Source organism: Pleuronectes platessa, chromosome 13, assembly GCF_947347685.1.
Source record: "Pleuronectes platessa chromosome 13, fPlePla1.1, whole genome shotgun sequence".
Classification (NCBI taxonomy): domain Eukaryota; kingdom Metazoa; phylum Chordata; class Actinopteri; order Pleuronectiformes; family Pleuronectidae; genus Pleuronectes; species Pleuronectes platessa.
Window position 1 is genome coordinate 12,705,586 of NC_070638.1, and position 21,300 is coordinate 12,726,885.

The 21,300-nt window shown below is 42.5% G+C and overlaps 1 protein-coding gene across 1 annotated transcript; it reads left to right on the plus strand.

Moving 5' to 3' along the window:
- Window positions 1-256: 256 nt before the first annotated feature.
- Window positions 257-20,848, plus strand: kcnab1b (potassium voltage-gated channel subfamily A regulatory beta subunit 1b). The gene is made up of 13 exons (XM_053437924.1): window positions 257-302; window positions 4,598-4,635; window positions 5,236-5,315; window positions 5,855-5,899; window positions 7,410-7,454; window positions 9,347-9,390; window positions 13,030-13,116; window positions 17,782-17,867; window positions 18,321-18,441; window positions 18,530-18,624; window positions 18,976-19,096; window positions 19,243-19,331; window positions 19,440-20,848. The coding sequence occupies exons 3-13, from the start codon at window positions 5,251-5,253 to the stop codon at window positions 19,527-19,529; spliced, it is 888 nt and encodes a 295-aa protein (XP_053293899.1). The 5' UTR covers window positions 257-302; window positions 4,598-4,635; window positions 5,236-5,250; the 3' UTR covers window positions 19,530-20,848.
- The last annotated feature ends 452 nt before the right edge of the window (window positions 20,849-21,300 follow it).

Consider the following 21,300-nt stretch of genomic DNA (forward strand, 5'->3'; position numbering starts at 1 on the left):
AAATTTGCGTGTCTGTCTCTCAGACTTTGAGAAAACTCACTATTGAAAAAATCCCTGCACAAATGTGACACATCCACCACATATTCTTACAGCTACAAACTTGTTAACACCCAAAGTGACGCAATGACAACATTATTCCTCAAGGACAAAATATCCTGGACCGTAATTTGATCCTAAACATTGTTACTGAATCTAAACTTGACCGATGACAAACGGAGCAAAATCAACTCCACTTCATACTCTGCTTTTTCTTCATAGGAACCTCGGGAAATCTGGATTGCGTGTCTCGTGTCTGGGGCTCGGTGAGTACATATGATTAGCTTAGGAGGTACATGTCTAATGATATCACGAGCACCCGAGTGCAAACCCAACACGTCTGTGTGTCTGTGTGTGAGTGTGTGCGGAGGGAATGTAGACACAGCACGTTCTCCTGAATATCATTAAGTCATTTCACACCAGTCTCAATCTCATGAATCTTTCCTACACATATGTAAAGTCATGAGGGAGAACAAGCAGCTGTTTGCAGGGATGTAATATTTCCCCTGCTAATATTTGATCAACAGCATCAGTTTCAAACAAACACAGTTATCTCACATATCCAATGCACGCCGGAGGGTGAATGCTCACAGTCATGTTCATGGGACTGATTCGCTGGAGTGTGTGCACTGGCCATGTCTTTATATGTGCATGTGTGTTGTCTTGCAGCATGTGTGTGCCATGTCTCTCGTTAAGGGTGTGTCTCTAAACATTAATTAACTTTACAAAAGCAAAATAATGATGCACGGTTGCGCAGACCCACGAAGATACTGAATATATCTGGAATGTCATACCTCTGTCAAGGTCCCCTTAAGAAACCACAGTTAAATTCACCAGATCCCAGATTTTCATTTGAATCTACACCAAAGTGCACACACACATAAAGATACAGAATATCTACATCATCTGCTAAGTCCAGAAATCTCTCTCGGTGTGTATGTGGAACGCAAATCTTGAGAACTGTTCATCTTACCAGCTTAACACTTAGTATGTGTATTGTTAAGAGCCCCTAGAAGGGCTGTATCGAATTCTGGGAGATTTGTACAATCCAAAGTTAATTATTATTAACTTGTTATAAACAGGTTACCAGCACTCTGCAGCCACGGCGACTGAGACTCGTCAATATAAATTAACACTTTCTATCACGCACTCTCGATTACGACCACAAGTTCTCCAGTTCGGGCTCTGCGTACTGAGTCAGGCTTCACTGAACTTTGAGTAAACAGGTGAACAGCTCTTAGTGCAGCAGCTTCATGACTCTGTGGACTGGGTCCTGCAGCAGGTCGTTACTCGCCATGGCTCAATTGCTGCAGGTCACTTTTACAGTTTAAGAAAGAAAGTTACAACCAGCATCACCGCAGACTCATTCCAACCGAGCAGGTTCAGAACGGGCATTGCACTAGTATCTAGAAGGCCCATGGGTCCTTCTGCCAAGTTACATTAAAATCTTAAAGATCCAGATTTGTATTTGGGCCAATTGCCCTATGTTGTATAAATATAAAAAATATAAAGATCCGTGCCAAAAGTTTGTCCTTGACTGATACCACATCCCTCCACTTAGTTTATTATACCCTAATGGCCGTCTTAATGATAGAAAGTCTCTGAATGAGATACTTGATTGTCTCTGCAGGGATTTCAGACTCAGCAGCACAGAACAAAACGGAGGAATATTAAACGGGGAAACCTCTTAAAAAGATTAGTATCAAGCCTCAATATTGGCAAGTCACAGCCGTGCAGAAGTGCCCTTGAGCAAAACATTGATTCCGCCTTGTACAAATTTTCTGTAGAAAGGAGCAAGGGGGAAGGAAATCGACTGTGGGGATCAAAAAATGTCTCTTTAGTGTTTCATTCCATGTGGGTTCACTGTCTGAACTGCATGTTCAGATTTAGACATTTTTCAGGGAAAGCTTAATTTAGCAAATGATTAAATCTCGGAGTCGACAGCAAATTCTACTGTACCAGCACCTCTAAAGAAGACTGATTAACATATTATAACTCCTTTCTTTAATCCACACAAAAACGGCTAAACTTGAAAAGGTAAAATTAAAGTTTTAAAATGTGGTTTTAGTGAAGGTAGATTATTTTCTTCTTTCATGCAGTCTTCCTCCTCGCTACAGTCTTTAAGAGGAGACAAGCTAATAGCTTCTGCCAGTGGAATCACATTACTGTTCAGACACGAATGGTGTATATGTTCTCCTTTATCTTTCAGTAGAAAGTTAAGTAGTGTATTTTCAAATTGGCGTCAGGTTGTGCACTAGATAATCATTGAGAACAATAATTTTACATTTGATCATTGCCAGCCTAGAAAAATGGGGCTCAGCCTTCACCAGTCAGGTCAACTACAGATTTCACACCAGCTTCTGTAATTATTTCTCATTACTGGGACACGACAGGAGCAGCATGTGACAGGATCAGGCGACGGAAGAGTGGGAGCAGAAAATCGAAAGTCTAACAAAATTCGGTGTTCACGCTGTGCTGCTCTTCCTAGTATCACTGTAGTGTGCATGAGTGCATTCACTTGTGTGAGGATGGAGGTGGCCTCACAAGACCCAAGACGATGTGAGATACATGGATTTGTGTATTGTTGACTTAAATAGTGCAACTTATCATTAGTGTTTTATCTTGTGGCAGATTGCATTTATTTTATGGCTGATGTCTCTTTGCATGAAGCTGGTGGAAAAGAGAGGTTAAGCCAGATTTTGGGAGCCAAGACTGGAGGAGCTGGGAATCAAACCACCGACTTTTTGGTTATTGAACGACTTGCTGTCTACTGAGCCACGCACACAGAGAGTGAATGCTCATATATTTACTCGAGAAATGCATCAGCCCATAAATCAAGAAAAACAATGTAACTGTATAGTCTTAAACTTTGGGTAGCACATAATAATTCGATTTTTTTTTATTACATGACTTTTTGCAGGCCTAGAAAATAATCTGACACATATCTGCTGCCAAACTTTGCCAGCCTCTGTGCTGCAGTTGCACTTTTGCAGATTTAACAACAACTTCTGCATTATTTCTCATTAGAGGGAGATGGCATGCAGCATGTGACAGGATCAGGCAACAGGAGACTGGGAGGAGAGAATGACAAATTATAACAAAACCTCTGTTCAGCCTATTCTGTTTGAAGGAAGGAGAGAAGCTGGAGCCTCCCCTGACTGCATCATACACAACTGCAGTCAGCGCTCATCGATGGTCAACACAACCTAAACCGTAAATGAGCCAGTGGTAGGCAAAGAAGCAAATCCCCATCTGTTTAACATTTGTCGCATGATAAAAAGGCAATGGGATATAAAAAGAAATGTTGGTTTCCTACTGAGTCCACATTACCTCAGCTTCATGTATAGTTACAGTTCTGTAGCCCTATTTTGTTTTACCTTAAAGCGACTCAATGCAACTACATCTGCTGTATCCAGATGTTTATTTGGATCCGCACCTTATTGCACAGACTCATTACCTGGAAAATGGGTAAAATGTCAATGGCCTGTCTCACAATGTTAAAAAAATTGGAAAAGAAATCCTGGATCCACCCCTTTGTTTTGAATCCTTATCAAAGTTTAATGAGCCCCTCCTTGGCCGGTGTCCCATCCTTGCACCATGACTTGTGGGAATCTGTATAGCAGTTTTTACCTTATCCTGCTCACGAAACAAACAAACCGACAAACAAACAGATCCCTAACCTTAACGGACAGGGGTGACCTTCTTCATCTAGGAGCAAATCATGCAAGGAAAGCATAGGACCGATGAGGACAAAACAAGATAAGACAGACAAGATATTAGCAAAGCCTATTAACGAACTATAGCCTCTACTTTTCAGTGAAAGAACCAGAGCATGAACCAAACCACTTCAGAGAAGATGCTGTACATTCTATTGCACACACTCATAGATAGTACTTATATGCCACTTACTTATAGCACTTGTAGTTTGGCTTTCTGGAAGAAAATTGTACTTTCTTGTTGTTCTGGGTTTGTACCCTCATGGTTGAATGCACTTATTGTAAGTGGCTTTGGATAAAAGCGTCAGCTAAATGAAATGTAATGTCAGTCCCCTAAAAAAGCCGGATTTTTGTCATCGAGATCTATGAGCCAATACTTTAATCAGGCAATGTCAAGAAAGGATTCCCAGACCCCCGATCCGGAGCTACCATAAATTGGATTTAATGGCTTTCTTCCCCGATTCATGCTGTATCTTTTCACCAAGGTTGCTGGTAATCCATCCAGTAGTTTTTGTGTAATCCTGCTAACAGACAAAAATGCTCTTCACAATTTAACAAATTCTGTTGAATTCGTCACATCTTCAAACATTAGATACTGATGTGACATTCATTGGGCCTTTTCTCTTTCAATCTATCAGCACTCAACCCTGACGTTTGGCTGTGATGGCTGTAGGGTGTTTATGGTGTTCTTGTCATGTGTCATGTGTCCAAGCCAAAATGTCAATGTAAGAATTAATGCTTGACTTAAACAGTGCCCCAGCTTTTTAAATGCCGAAGGTCTTTTATGTTTTTTTTTGTTTGTTTGTTTCAAAACTCTTTGACATCTTTGACGTTCCCCTCCACAGGCACGTGGGTAACATTTGGAGGTCAGATCTCCGATGAGGTAAGATGCAATCTCAGTTCCATCTTTCAGGAATCACAGCTCATGAGCGGAGGAAATCTTTTATTATTCCTTGAGCTGGCAAATGAGTGTGAGTAGGGCCACGTTAATCATTGTCCCTGTTGGCTCTACCAAGGCCAAGTGGTCCGGTCCTACTCCTCCCTGTCAGTGGGTCCTGCCTCAGTGGCTCGTTCTGACCATGAATGGGGGGGGGACACTGAATTGGGGACAGCTCATCACCGCCTGACGACCACTGGGACTAATTGACACAAATATAAATAAAATAACCAAAACAAAACAGGGAGACAAGTACAGCAGGAGAAAGACCGATGTACGGCTCTGCATGAACCGCAGGCTCGAGAACTAGGTCAAAAGAGTCTGAGAAATATATCGAGCAGTAAACAACTTTAATCAACAAGCAGCCTGTACAGTCTTCCTGTTAAAGAGGATCTCAGCTGCATTTTCACTCTCCTTGCTTTACTACAGGGAATTTCTCATCCTCATCCTTGTTTTCTCTCAAAGGTGTAATTTGAATAATATTTATGGCCACGTATTAAAACCACACTGGAGTCAATCAGCGCCAACTTCTCTCGTCTTTGTCAGGTGGCGGAGCAGCTGATGACCATCGCCTACGAGAGCGGGGTCAACCTGTTCGACACAGCAGAGGTCTACGCGGGGGGGAAGTGAGTGACGCCTCTTATTTGCGACCGCATCCATCCCACAACCGCAGAATCTCTGGTCTTTGCACAGCTCTCCTCCCTCACGGGACACAAGAAGTTAACTGGGTTCAGCCCCAGAGCAGAAATTAGTCACCAGAGGAGGCCAAAAAATGAAAGCTAGCCTCGACTCTAAAGTGATTAACATAATCATATTCATCACTGGAGGCTGCCCATTATGTTCACAGCTCCTTCCAACTTGATAGGTCTGGACATTGTCGCGTTGAATAATGCGGGGACCCAGTGCAGCCGCATGGGGATGAATATTAATTTCAAGGTTGCTGGTGAAGTTCAGGCGTACGACACAAGAGGCGTTTGGTCTTTATCTTGAACTCCTTCTGAGTTTGAATCAGATATTCATGCTGCAGATGTTTGGCAGATAACAGTCATGCTTACATCCTCTGAAAGAAATGGCAGCGTGAGATAATCTATAATCCCATCATCGTGTGTGTGTGTGTGTGTGTGTGTGTGTGTGTGTGTGTGTGTGTGTGTATTTCTCTTCATAGAGCAGAGATAATCCTGGGAAACATCATCAAGAAAAAGTGCTGGAGGTAAAGTACAATCTCGAAGATTCTCAATGTGTTCTAAGAATAGGTTTAAATGTGTGTATGTGCATACACACAAATACACACACACACAAACACGCACATCGGAGTGTGTGGACACTCGAGCATTACGCTCACATGTCACTGAAGCTCTCATTCCAGACACATTGGTATTATAATGCTGCTGCACAGCCTCCACACAACAAGGTTTTACACAAGATTTTGGATCCTGGTTTCAGGGATTTGCTGCCCGTCAGCCAAAAGAGCTTAAGTGAGGTCAGGTATTAATGTTGAGCTAAAGCCTGGCTCGGAATCGCTGTACCAATTTATCCCAAAGGTTTTTGGTTCAGGGCCAGAAAACCACCTTGTTCTACACTTGGGGCCACTTTCATGTTGGAACAAGAGAGGACCGGTCCTCTGTGAGATATTTCTGTCCGGACCCAAGTGATGGACCCACCGACAGAGACGTGCCAGAAATTTGTATTGCCTCTTATTCCTTCTTTTATCTTGTGAGCCATTAGACTTATATTAGGACCCCAGGTTGGGAGCTACTCATGTAGAAACATTTGTGTTGCATTAAAAGTTGTGGGTGTGTATGTCTGTACTTATATCTTTGTGAGGAAAATTGAGCATGAGTTTGTGAGGACTTTTTGTCCAGTCTTCAGTTTTTCAAAGGCCTATTTAAAGGGGCCGTCCTCTGAAGGATGCACCCCCTGAATCGAGACACATCATGGACACTATGGGAGTGTAAGTGTCAAATGTCACCTAAAAAGTCCCTCATTAAAACGACAACTAATAAGGAATGAATAAATTGGACAATAAACTAATTACACAAGGCCAGAGACACAGCTGGGGCAGCGGGAGGTTTAGTTCTTCTCCCAACCTCTGTTAACCTCTGTTAAATAAAGGAAGCTGAGGCATGTTAATATGACAATCTATAATAAAAAAATGATAATAACAGCAATAATACACATAATAATCAATAAAAGATAAATAAAATGTGTATATTTAGTGTTCAAATTGATTAAAGACCAATTGAAATAACGATGTACTGTAAACTCATGCACACCAGGGGTGCTAATGTGTGCATGTGTGTGTGAGTGTGTGTGTGGGTGGGTGGTGCCGACTGTGCATTCCTCTCTCCAACAGCTGAAAGTTTTAAATAAGTATTAATTCACCGCTATCTCACGACCAATCCAGTTCACAGGGAGGTAGAGTGAGGCAGCTATCTTGTTAGATTTCACAGAAAATCCTCTCCGCTGTAATTTGTCATACTTGATGAATGACACGTTTGAAAAAGGAGCACAGCCCATCTGCCACTTCACACTGCAGCAGGAAAGTTGCCTGGAGGACGCTGCGATCATTAAAGATATAAGACGATGATACGGATGCATGTGCACACGTGCAGTTGTGAACATGCTGACACACATGCACACACACACACACATCTCTTTGAGAAAGTTAACTTTTAAGTTTTCTTTTTGTCCTTTGATGGTTTCTGTCTTTCTTCCCTCAGGAGATCCAGCCTGGTGATCACCACAAAGCTCTACTGGGGAGGGAAGTAAGTGTGTAGGTGTGCGCGTGTTAGTGTGTGCACGCATGCATGTGCGTGTGTGTGTGTGTGTGTGTGTGTGTGTGTGTGTGTGTTTGTGTGTGTGTTTTGCTTCTCAGATGGCTTTCCCACTGACAACAGGCTGCACATTCAAACGTACGCCTGCGGACACAGAGCGTGATATGGGATTGAACCCTTTCGAGAAGCCACTGGCAGGCAGGCTGAGTGGCATACACACACACACATAGCAACATGGCCACGTTCTCACCCGCTCCGTCCTACCCGTCCTCAGCCTTCTGCTTCTAGGGCACGCTGAGGAATTCTGCTCTCAATCTGCATTAGTCACATTTTTGTTGCTGTTTAAGTCATCCGATGCTCCTCCAGGACACACACAAGCGTCCTCTGGTTCCTTTTAAGTATCTGATTTAGATCAGTAGAGTAGGCCCCGGTGTAATTGTGTAAATTTAATTTCAGCTCACCCTCTCTACAAGACAGTCTCCACACTGGATGGATTTAGAGAACAACTACTTAGCCCCCGAGTGAGTGAGCTGTGAGCATCTGAAAGGGTTGTCAAGCATCTCATCCCCGAACACAGATCCATGTACACGTACTATCTATTCCACATTTTTACCCTTTTGTAGGGACATGAAAATGTGGCGGGCATACTGCATGTTCCTTTGTTTTGTAAAACATTGTTATTATTATCATTAACCGTGGCAGGCTGCCACACCACAGGAAGGAGAGAGGCAGAAAGAGAAAGTGTGAAATTAAGCAAGGACTAGGCCGATAACAGACAACTGAGAAAGCAGGAGAAACACAGGAGCCGAAAGAAACTATGGGAAGAAAATGGAAAGAAAAATAAAGGTACAGGGACAATCATATAGATGACATGTCAGGTTATTGAAATATCACTGAGGCACAATAAGCACGCTTTGTTTGCAGGTGTTCTGGTTTTTGTGAACCACAGCTTTAATGTTTTTGTTTACCTGCGTCGCATTGTACTCAGCGTGCTCAGCATCACACAGGGGTAGCGATAAGTGAGTGAACATAATGAAGTGTTTAGCCGCTAACGAGTCAGATATTTCCCTCAGGAGGTGGTGAAGACCTATGTTCACAATAATACAATGAGTTAAATTGCAAATTTAAGACGCAAGTTTAGGACCTGTAATGTTTCGGTTTACCTTTGTCACCATTCTCGTTTTTGAGCAAAACTGCTCTAATAAACTTACTGTAGACTGCACACTCAATACTACACAAGGGTAGTTACAATAGCAAGTTAACTTAATGGAACAGTAATCTGCTAATGAGTCAAATATTTCCCTAATGGGGGGGGTGGAGACCAAAACAGAGCTGAAAGGAAGGTGAATGTTACACTTCAGTTAGTCCGGCAGCCAGATGAATGCTATCGTTCCTTAACAGTAACATAAAAATCAATTTTTAAACATTATTTTATATATATATATATATATATATATTAACATGATAGCCTGTAGAATGTCAAATGAGAAAGTAGTTAATTGAGCAAAGTACCTGTATGTGTTTACTTTGTACTGTACACAACCAGGACATAAATAACAACTACGGCAACTGTTGGTTAAAAAGTGGCTGGTGTTGTTTCCAGGGCACACAAACATTTTAAAAGCATAACAGCTTCAATATTTATTTTTTTAAACCATTATAATAATTTAAATTGTTCAAACTGGGAGGTGAACCGTGACAATGCCTCTGTTCACTGTTTAGACACATTGTACACTCTGTTCTATGGGCCCACTGGGGAGTGGGTGTAATTGTCTTCAGTAATGTGTATTCTGTTATGCAGGCAGTAATGTGCTTCAATTGTATGTATGGGCAGGAATGTATCTTCACACCCGTGACATGCCCTTCTCTCCCTCCTGTTGTAGAGCAGAGACAGAGAGAGGCCTCAACAGAAAACACATCATTGAAGGTAACAAGTCGATTTCCTCTCCTCCGCTTTACCCTTCCTATCACCCCATCACTCTGAGACCCCGCTACACTCCTGTAATCTCCCTCTTTTATCTCTTTTCCTTCCGCCCTCTTTGATTCTTCTCAGCACATGCTGGCGGATGAATTTTGATGAGGCGATCTCACATCCAATCTCATCATTCATATCTGTTCATTTGAAATCTGTGACTTTCTAAGAAACTGTTAGAGCCTAGAGTGCGACAAACTTCGCAGCATCCCCTCCTACCCTCTTCACTCCTCTTTCAGAAGAGTTTTGGCCTCGCTCATGCATGTAATGACAAACTTTTCCTATGACCTTGGCCCAATCCGCAGCGCATTAAAAAAAAAAAACTCACCATAAGGCCCCCAGCCTGGTGCCCCTCCTGCAGTGACTCAGCTCTTTCTCACATTATTAGCATTCACTGCAGCCTCTGCCACATTACCCCCAAAGAAGGGAGGGGGGAATACAATCAGAGAGGGCTGGGACAGAAGGACAAGGAATGAGAAGGAGAATCACTTTTTTCGCGGGAATACACAGATATGTTAAACGTGGGCAAACCTGCAAATAAAGGCGATACACTCCTGTCCCCTCGTCGGTAAGAGGAGTTTGACTCTCTGAAAGGACGAGGCGCAAACTGAGAAGCTCTCTCACTTTGTTGTCTTGCCAGTGTTGCATTTTGCACATTACAAGGAAAAATGATGTGTTCTGAAAATAATAATAAATAATAATATGTATACAAACCATCACAAGGTGCAGACTGCCAAGATAAAGAACATTGAAGTGTTCTCTCAGGTGTCAAGTTCCTCAATCACTGCTGATAAAAACCCATGAGTTATTTGATCCAGAAGTGAACTTCAACCATGCCTTCCCATTGCAGACAAGTGCCTGATGTCGGTGGGTGTTAATTGGGTTTTTGACCAGTGGAAAAGAGGCTAAATTGAGAGAGCTGATACCAAACCGGGGAAGTAAAGGTGTCATTGCTAATAAGTTAAACTGAGTTTGCCTGTCCACATGAAATCGGTAGCATCTGTGAGAGAAAGGTGTCCCTGTCAACGCCGGTGTGGCACATGTCACCACAGGCTAATGAATTGGCTGAGTCAAACAACTGGTGACATTGTCTTCCTCTCGTCTTCCAGCCAGTGAATGATTAGACCTGTGCAGTGACATTTCGGTTTCAGGGCCTGTCACAACATATGATCAATAGCAGAGATCAGCGCTGATGAACTCTGAGGTGACAGCGAGGCCAAATTCTCTAAATTCACAGTTTTCCTCACGGCACAAATAGATTCCTCGACAGTTTCAAAGAGGCTTTTGTTGAACACATCATTAAATGTATTATTCATAATCGGAGGTATCTGTTGTCTGGGTTTGTTGTTTATCACCTTTCCTCAGCTCCGAAAATATTCAAAGTCAGTGAACTCTGGCTTATCCACGCGACAGCCGGAACTGCTCGTGATGACGGTGCAGGCTCAGATTAAGATCCATGTAATGGGTGATTCTGGGACTGTGGGAGTGCAGCTGACAGAAGGAGGAATATGTGGTTCCATCGGTGGTGGGGAGAGCTGGGATTAGCGGGCGTCGAGGAAGCCTCTGGCACTTATCTGCCACGCACACTCACACACACTCAAGAGTGCCGTGTCTCTGCGTTACTCGGCTGTCCTCCTTTGTGACAGCCCCCTGTGTTTGCTTTTCATCTTTCATCTGTTCTCCTCTGTGTGTGTGAGAGGGGTCGGATCTGCTGACGTGAGCTCGTTGCCCTCTCATCCTCTCCTCGGTGTGTGGAGTCACTCCTCAAACAGATGCCGAAAGCCGAGCCAAAGAAATGAGTGCCACCTTTTTTTTTTTCCTGACCTCCTTCTTTCTTATTATCCTCTCGGCTTTGAGTTGTTTGGTTGTGTACACACAACCAGGAAAAAAGATCGCACAGGTGTGGTGCCTGTTTTTTCCTCCACATAGGCTCCTTCTCTCCAGGAGATTGTGGGCTGAACTCAGCTCGACACTGATTTATCCTGAAATTCTCTGTCTGACCTTTTGAAAGTCTCGCTGTGAATGAAACATAATGACTGTTTCTGACATTGTAGCTGTGCAAATTTGGCAGCTCTGTGTTTTTGACGGTAACCTAAAATGAAAAAAAGGAAACGAATATCAAGGAACCCTCCTTCACCTCATTAAACCCATAGAAAGTTTATAAAGATGGACGACACAAAGTCAAAACCCCATGATAGCCCCCTGGTGGCTGGTTGCAGTACAGGTCATAACCCCAGCTCTGCCGTGTTAGCAGATGAGACATAGTCAAAATACACATTAAATATTTATTTCTCTAAGTCTCTTAGTTTCTTTAAGTTTCGCCGGCTAATTATCTGGTGCTATTAAAATAATGGGGCGAAATGTCATGATTGACAGCTGAGACTGAGTTGTGATTGGTCATGCGTATTGTATTGGAACCTCGCTGCACTCCACAATCGCTAGACTCTGGTTCCAAATGACAACAGGAGCGTGAGATTGGACGACACCCGTATCCAGGACAGGAGGAGGTGGAGATGTGTCGTCTATCTTTATATCCAGTCCGTGATAGAACCATGATGCCCTCCAGCCTAATGACAGCTTTCCTTTTTACTGGCCTTAATAATTAAGTGATTAAACTGAAGAAGGAAAAAAAATTGGAGTATAAGATTAATCTGCCCAGCTCTGAGTGGATGAGCAGCTGATGATGTGCGGAAACCATCATTATGTTACACAGAGAGGTTTTTAATTAATCTCAAACAAGCTTTCTCTGTCAATCATCTCCTGTTAGATAAAACGGTCAGAAAGAATAAATCATCCCCCGGGTAATGATGGGACATCAGATTGATAAAGACTGTGGTTATTTTGAGAACTATGTCATATTTTGGTGTATGGAAAACTTGAACTCAGATTCCCACAACATTGGCTCTTTACCAGACTGAACATGACAACTCGGATTTGCTCATGAGCTCTGTCAAAAGATGCTGCAGGCCAGTAGCAGCTGGCGGGCCCTTGAGTCACATGTGGTCAACTGTGACTTTGCCACGTTTGTGATCATGCTGACTTCAAACCCCCCTAGGATCCAATTCACCCCATTTTTCCTTTAACCTGGTGACAAAGTGTCAGTGAAAAAAGGATAGCACTCTCTATTTTCTGTCCACAGTTTGGGGGATCACTGAGCGTGAGCGTGCTGCAAAAACAGACACATTTTATTATAAAACTTCACCTTTATATATTTGATCCACATGGCGGGGCTGGCTAGTTGTATATGCACAAGGGGATAATCGGTCTTCTGTGCAGATCCAGACCAATGTGTCCATGTCTGCACGTATCAAGGGACAAGATTTATCTTTTGCTCACATGGCTCGATGATACTGTGATAAGTCTCCTGGAGACTCACAGTATCATCCAGACATGTGAGCAAGTGATACATCTTTCTTACCGCTAATACCACAATATGAGTGAAGGATAAAGCTCCTGGCTTATGGGATGTGGTTTTACAAATCATGTTATTGGGAATCAGACCTATTTATTGATCTTTTAACACTTTGGATGATGACAAGCAAACACTCTTAAATATTGTACATTTCTCATCTTCTTTCCTCCTTTGCTCTTCAGGTTTAAGGGGCTCCCTCCAGAGGATGCAACTTGAGTATGTGGACGTGGTTTTTGCAAACCGGCCAGACGGCAACACTCCTATGGAGGGTGAGTGAGTCCTGACCCCAGAGGGGCTGGCGGAGGGCTGTGGTGGTGACAATGCACGTGTTCTGTAACATGAGAAGGTGAGAAATACTGACAGGACCGCCGCCCCCGCTGGACCGGCGACCTCTGCCTTTGACCAAAGGGGTTTGTCTTTCTGTGTGTGCGTCTCATCTGACATACATCTCTCCAGCTCTATTTTAGTCCACCAGTCTCCGTCTCTCCCTGTCTCTGTGGGATAGCTAGTTTCCACAGGGTGTCTGAGCTGCACCCGCTCCCAGCCCTCCCTGTTCTTCAGAAGCAGGATTATCCGCCCCCCCTCAGGAGAAGCTGGTGTATTTTTGGGCCGGTCTCAGTGGACACAAGCCCTACTGTGCGTTCTGCTCCTTCAACACTCTTGTGCTGCCTTTCACACACATCACGTCTCCGTTTCTTTTTCTTTTGCACACTTCCAGTTTCTTCCTCAATTAACTGTCTTGTGTTGTGGCCAACACAGAAACTTGAGCTCCTCTTCTGTTCCATCGTACAAACGCTCGTCCGCAGGTAGTGGGCGACTGAAAGGATGGAGCCCCACTGGTCTCACGGAAATATTTTCCAGGCTTTCCCCTTTGCCCCCCAAACTGGATCCCCAGGGAGCGAGCGGACTGTGGGAAGCCAATCTGTCATACTTATTCTTCCAGGAAACTTGACTGGTAGTGGTGGTGACTGGCAGACCGACCCAGCTGGCCCCATCCCACTTTAGGCTGCCTGTGCAGATGAACTAAAATTGCTATTGACAACTGACGTGAAAGTTCAATTTGATTTATGGATTTGTTGATCAAGGATGGGGGGATAGAAAATAAACAGAGAGACAATCATCTTCCATAAATTCTGAGCGTGTTGTGCTCAGCTCTGCAACATTGTAGGTTCATTTATCAGTGTAACAACATTGTGCACATTGCTTCATCCTTCAATACAGCAGAGTAAGGCCACCGTCATAAATCACTGTAGACGGTCTGTCACTTTTAACAAGGTCAGGGTGCGGGGCCGTATGCACAGACAGGCCCACAGCACAGGCTATCTTCATGCATTAGCACTTTAACTTTTCCTAAATAGCTTCTCTTTAAGAGAAGCAGCGCCAATATACGATAAAGTGAGACATATGAACTGCCTCTACCTCTGTGGGCTGTCCCATTATGTAGGACTTGCTATGCACACGTCCGAGGTATTGATTGACACACCCACGTGTTCCTGAAGCTTAAACATGATTAACTGCATCAATGAACTGCACGAAAGAACACTGAAGTTTGATTGTGTTGCTTAAATGAGAAACACACAGACAAGGTGTGTGTGACTGCATTTCTGTAGGTTTTGCATTTGTGTTTTGCTCTGACTCTAACTGCTTCTGACTTTGTGCGAGACAACTCTTTTACCCTTGAGGACAAAAAAGTGATGTCATGGCCGCAGTCTCCCTTTGTCACCATCAATGCTATTCGTTATCCCGTCATCCCTCCCTGTGTGTTTCTCTCCTCGTGCTTTGTTTTCTTGATTTTCTTTGTTTCTTCTTCGGCTTGTATCCATTCTAATGATAAAAAGAGGTATGTGACAAATATTGAACTTCCTCTCTCTTTGCGAGGCCCTGACAGCTGTCACTTATAGTGATGAGACGATATGGATATATGCCCTGAAGGGGTTGGAGGCCAAGCTTCCATTTTATCTAACATGGAGTTCATAAGATCCTCACTTTATGCTGATGGTGCCTAGAGCAGGAACATCTGCGCAATAGTCGATTTGTTGTTTCCATCGTGACTCCAGCCATCCGAGTCACAATGTTTCTACCCAGTCATTCAACATAATTTTTTCATTTGACAGAGCAATATCAAGCAAATTGAATCCATTCAGTTGAGCACAAATGAGAATCCCCCAGACACCACAAATAAAGAATACAGAGGCAGAGGAAAAGAGCAGACATGGCATCAATAAATAGACTTTATAATAATCCCCCCAGCCAAAGGCTTTTTCACTGGAGAATCAAGTGAAATGGGACTACGGCAGCATACTAAATACAAATCAAAGCCATTCAGAGTCAGGACTTACCCTCAATATCACCCCTGTCCTCGAATGTTCAGAAATGAGGTGCCGCATCTGGGGCTGCCTAGTCAGAATCTTCTCTCCCACCATCACCTGTGTGGATGCATGAGAAGGATGAGCAGTGACTTTGCTTTCAAAAGACAGTCACATTGACACTTCCTCCAGAGACTTCCTCATGTGTGTTGAATGTTTTCATTCACACGCTGTGATACCTGCTGGCTGCGGTTCTGACCACATGTTCATGACTCTGTGCCATATTGCTGCTGTGAGACGGCTCAAGGACGAGCTGATATTGCCCATGACAGCCAGGCAGTCTGCAAATTTGCAAAAGTGAATAAGGACTCGATGGTGAATTCAGCACTCAAGGTTTCCCAGACTTTTACACACGTCTCATGCATGACCTCACACAAAAACAACACACACGTGGTTTATTAGCTGAAACAACCTGAAACATAATTAGTAGTTCTGAACAATATTCTATTGACAGTATTTGATAATTGTGTAAGCCAGTACAAAACTAGAAAGGTACAAGATGGACAACATATCTCCACTTCCTCCATCAATGGAGCCACAATCTCTGAATGCCATCTTGTGCTAAGACATCATTTGGAGCCAGAGTCTGCACAGTATAGGAATCAGGAAATGGATCTACGGTATTGACCTCCCACCGATACATGCCCTCGATAGCACGTCTTTTTAAAGTATATTACTTTCACCCATATAAAAACCAAAATTCTCTTTTCCCGGAAATTGTCCTTGTTAATTGAGCAGCAAAGAAGTGATTCCCAGTAGTGTCTTGTTGGCCTGAGCTCGCTAAAATGTCAGCAATTTGGCAATATTTCATGCTTCGAAAGTTCCATGTGTCTCCAATTATGACACTAGCAATAGACCACACAACAATGGCAGGAATCATCAATACAGGCTTAGTAGCATGCATCTGCTCAAATACATCTTTAGGTTGTTGTTTTTCCAAATGCACTGGTATCGGATCAGTAGTCAGTACAGCCTGATACCAAAGTGCAGGTACTGGAATTGTCATCGGAACATCTCTAGTTTTTATAGCATCAAAGAAAATTGTATTGACCCTGTTCTTCGACTAGTTAGGCACATGTCCCATCTGCTAACATGGAGGAGGCGGGGGTCTATGACTTTTCTGCAGCCATCCACCAGGAGGCAATAGAGAGCCTGTTTGCAGCCTTTGTGCTGCCTTTGTAGCTTCATGTACATTTATAAGAGTTGCAGCGATATTCTTATTTAAATTGTACACCTATCACATTCCAACACAGTACATGGTGTTCAAACCCACATTGTAACCCTACTTGAAAATTGCAGTGGCTTTCTGTGAGTTGAGTTGATGGTGTTTTGGACATCTCACTTGAGCCTCTGGTGTGGGACTCGATGATTCACTAATCTTAAACTAGCATGGTTGTTGCTGTGAATCAAAGTTGTCGCCCTTCCCCTCCCGGCACCGAGGTGGATTATTCATATATTGGGTTGTATATTCACAAACTCTTGTGAACAGTGTATGCCTCCATGGTTCCTACTAGGTTCACAAGTTTTTCCATCTGTCCTCACGCATCCCTCACGCATGTACTGTTATTCCTCTACACTCCCACCTGCTTCACCCACACGCACACTTGCTCTCTGTCTCTCACTGAGCTACATTTCGGTCCAGAGAGAGAAGCACTGATCAAAAGGATTTCCTCTTTTTTTAATCACACTCTCCTGTGGTCTAAACTCTTCATCCTCATTTTCACTCTTCATACTTTCCACCCAGAAGTTGCACTGGGCTAATTACAGCAGATGTTTCATTGATGGGCTTACTGCACATTTTCAGGCTAAAGCAATTACAGATAAATTAGAGAGTTAATGCAAGATACACATTCAAAAATAATTGTTAGATAATCGCTGTGTTTCCTCCTCCTATTGCAGATCTCCTTCAAAACTCCTTTGAGAATGGACTTCACAGCAGTTTTTATTGAATACAATTTTGCTTATCCTCTAATCCACCCACTATTACTCCCCTGCTGCATCCTGAGGCACAAATACACAGATACACCAAAGAGCACTGTGGCCTCAGCTTGTTCAGTTGTACTTTGTTAAACTGCACGAGCAACATTTTGCCAAGGCTGGCTGCGTCCCTTCATTTAACCCCTGTGGCACTTGGTCACATTAGTTAGTGTGAGCCCAGCGAGTCATTTATGCTTACATATGAGTTTAAATGGAGACGAGCCTTTGTTACAAGACGCTCAACAAATTTCAATTATCCACTTTGTTATCCTATCTATTTTTTTATTTTATCTACCTGTCTAATATCATTTCTTCCTTATAAAGCATGAAAGAAAGTAAATAAACAGTGCTATGAAACTAAACATTATTATTATGATTATGATGGTTATTGCTGTTGTTTTTGTTATTGTTATTGTTATAATTATGTATTAAGTTGTTGAAGTAATCTGGAAATCATCCTCAAGTGCAGTTTTAAGTCAAATTCTCTCGTGAAAGTAATAGGAGTTGTGATGTTTCAATTCAAAACTTGAAATTGTGGCGCCATCCGCTGTTCAGTTATTGATAATGTAACTGCTCTTGGACATTTGACAGAGATCGTGAGAGCAATGACACATGTGATCAACCAGGGGATGTCCATGTACTGGGGGACATCACGGTGGTCCGCCATGGAGATCATGGTGAGTGATGGAAAACAAATTCTTGTTCCCATGATATAGAGTTCTTGAGAAAGTTGACTCTATTAAGTGCTGGACAATTGATTTTTTTTTTTTTTTTTAAATTAAAAAAACATTTAAAAATTATTCGTTATTCTTTACTATCCCTGTGATCATATTCTTTATAAAAATACACATTTACTTTCTTAATTACTAACACTGTCAAAACGTCTTATATTTCCTAAAATATTTCAGGAAAAGGCTTTTTATTGTGAAAGCGCTGATTTAGCTAAAACATACTTAGTAGCCCATAATGAGATACAATAAATGTGACCGCTTCTCATCTCCATGTTGCCTTCTCTGAACTACCAGCGCTATAAACCCCCCAAAATATTTTTGCATAAAGGTCAGTATTTGCCTTTTCCTCCTCCTTGAACACCTCTCTTTTCTTTTTATTCCCTAATCACATTCAATCAGGAGGCGTACTCTGTGGCCAGGCAGTTTAATCTGATTCCACCCGTGTGTGAGCAGGCTGAGTACCATTTCTTCCAGAGGGATAAAGTGGAAACTCAGCTACCAGAGCTCTACCATAAGATAGGTGAGTCTACAGCTCTCTCAAGAGGTTTAGCATTATTGGGAAACATTTATGGCTGTGACAGATTTGAGTGGTAACTCTTGTACCGTAGGTGTGGGTGTGGTCTCTTGGTCCCCCCTGGCCTGTGGCATCATCACTGGAAAGTATGAAAACGCCATCCCAGACGCCTCCAGGGCGTCGATGAAGGTATAAAAAAAAAAATCATTAGACCCGCTTATAGTGCCATATGTCTTAAATCAAGCTAATACAACCATAATATGGTTGAGGTTATTATTATTGCCTGTTTTAGGTGTAATTACCTCCGCCAATGATTTAGTCTACATTTGTTTGTTTGTTAGTTAGCGGGATACGATCCAAAGAAGAATTACATTTTGTTTTTCATCCTGATCAGCGGCAGATTTTTGCAATTTGGTGCAGATCCAAGGAAAAATCTGGATCTAGTGGATTAAAAAACTGGTTTCATAGGGGACTGCAGCGGTTTTAGCTCTTCAGAGTCCTATCCTAGTGATAATTATTTCACTTTTACTGCTCCTGTAGCCATACCAGTGGTTGAGGGAGAAAATAACGAGTGAAGATGGAAGAAAACAACAAGCCAAGCTGAAGGAACTCACTCATATTGCGGAGAAGCTTGGATGTACTTTGCCTCAGCTGGCCATAGGTAAGGGACAACATTAACTCACAGCTTTCTATTTCCTGTGTAGGCAACGATAGAATGTGCTGCTCAATACAAAATTCAGTGTTTCTCTACCTACTGCCTCATACCTTGATACCACAAGAGCCACTGTACAAATTTCTTCTCTGCAGCCTGGTGCCTGAGGAACGAGGGAGTGAGCTCAGTGCTGCTGGGATCCTCTAATCCGAAGCAACTAACAGAGAATCTGGGAGCAATTCAAGTATTAAGACAATTTCCTTCAAAACCCTATTTTGGATAATCATGTCATTATGTGGTAATGCCAAACAGGCACTGATTGTGTGCTCTCCCTTTGTTTTCTGGACCCCAGGTTATTCCAAAGATGACACCCGCCATCGCCACAGAGGTTGATCATTTTCTGGGAAATCGTCCTCACAGTAAAAAGGACTGCCAGCAGTAGGATGAACCCCCTTCTATCGTAAACTATGCTCCAGAAGCTTCTCAAAGCTCACTCCTCACAGCCATGGCACCATAAACATGGGCCCAACTTTAATTCTGTGCTTGTATGACTGTGTGTGAATGTGTGTGTGTGTGTGTGTGTGTGAGTGTGTGTGTGTGTGTGTGTGTGTGTGTGTGTGTGTGTGTGTGTGTGTGTGTGTGTGTGTGTGTGTGTGTGTGTGTGTGTGTGTTCTGCTTGGCTGCTTGTCTGTAGGAAGATCAACCAGTGCTCCTTATTGTAAAGTGAGTTACTTGACAAAAGCATGCATGCTCCAGCTATAGCAGCCAGCCCCCATGACTCGGTCGGAAAACATTAGTTACAGGATCCAGCTAAATTATTTGTGAAACGAAATTCTTCTCCACTCAAAAACATGAACCACAAATTCAGAGAAGCAAATGATTAGCCTATATTTTGAGACAGAAATATTGCTTTAATTACTTCTGTGACAAGGGTGTTGATGCATTATGTAAATACTACTTTAGAGACACTTGCTGCTGCAGAAAAGCATCACATAAGCTCATGGCACTGCAGTAATCGACACACAAAAAAGGTCGATCTGTATCAAAATGTACCCAGTTATGCAGAAGTCTCCCTTTCTAGATGTTTGTGATGTGAGGAAGAAAAAAACAATGATGATGTGTGTGGTCACAGCAGACTGGATGATATGCTGACCCCCTCCACTGCAGCTGGTGTTTGCCTGTCAACGTGATGAATCGTTTCAGGGCTGAAGGAACCGAAGTTCTGCTCATAGTGCTGTCACTAATACTACAAGAGCAAAGTTAAGCTAGAATATGTTTGAAATCATCTGTACTGACTGTTATATATATTTTCCTAATGAAGCAGCTATGTCAGAATGAGCGTTACATCTCATTGTGAGATTCTTCACAAAAGTACGGGATAGTGGACTTTCCTGTTGTGAACCTTCAACCATTTTTTATTTTGGACTTTGACAGACTTTCTGTCAGTGGCGATGATATCTGATTCATTTAGTTTTTCTCTATGTTGTAGCTAAAATGTTTGTCTCGTCACTGTTGGGTAGATGACCCTCCTCTGGGGCCGATTGAGCAGCTAATGAGGAGGCTCAGTTAAAAAAACACATTACACATATGGACCTGGACCCCTGCAGTCACTGCACCTGGAACACAGTCAATTCTTACCCATCGTCACCCAGTTGCCAGTTTTACATAAAGAGATTATCTTTATGTTCAGTCTGTTCAAACATGTGTTTTGGGTGTTGTTCATCAGATTTGTACATACAAATAAAGAGCTTATAATTCTCATGTGATGTTAAGTAATTCCTTTTTCTATCCCGTCTTTCGAATCTTGGAACAATAGATTCAATATGTATTGTTTAGTGAGTCAGACTGTAACTTTTGAAAGATGGCAATGCTGTTTCCTACTTAATTTCAATTTTTAATATGAATGCTTAGTATTTCAGTTCAGTTATTTGCCAGTTTACAGAACACATGAAGCCAAGGATAGACAACACAGTTCAATTTTACAATGCAAAATCAATCAAATTAGATATCAGTCTATTTTAATCACATGTCAGTCACCTACAAATGTACAAACAAGTTAAATAATTATCAAAAAGGAATAAATAGATGAAATATCAAATTATAATAAATAATAACAGGCCAATAACCTTTACCCAGGGTCACAAAGAATTATTGGGCTTGTCACTTTTTTGTTTTTGGTAAAGGGCTAATGTCTCCAAGAACAAATTCATTTC

What these genes read in the sequence shown, in the direction of transcription:
- kcnab1b (XM_053437924.1), top strand. Translation starts at nt 5,251, where the DNA reads ATGACCATCGCCTACGAGAGCGGGGTCAACCTGTTCGACACAGCAGAG. An exon ending in AGAGCTCTACCATAAGATAG is followed by an intron (nt 18,442 to 18,529) that starts GTGAGTCTACAG and finishes CTTGTACCGTAG; the next exon opens with GTGTGGGTGTGGTCTCTTGG. An exon ending in CCTCCAGGGCGTCGATGAAG is followed by an intron (nt 18,625 to 18,975) that starts GTATAAAAAAAA and finishes CTGCTCCTGTAG; the next exon opens with CCATACCAGTGGTTGAGGGA.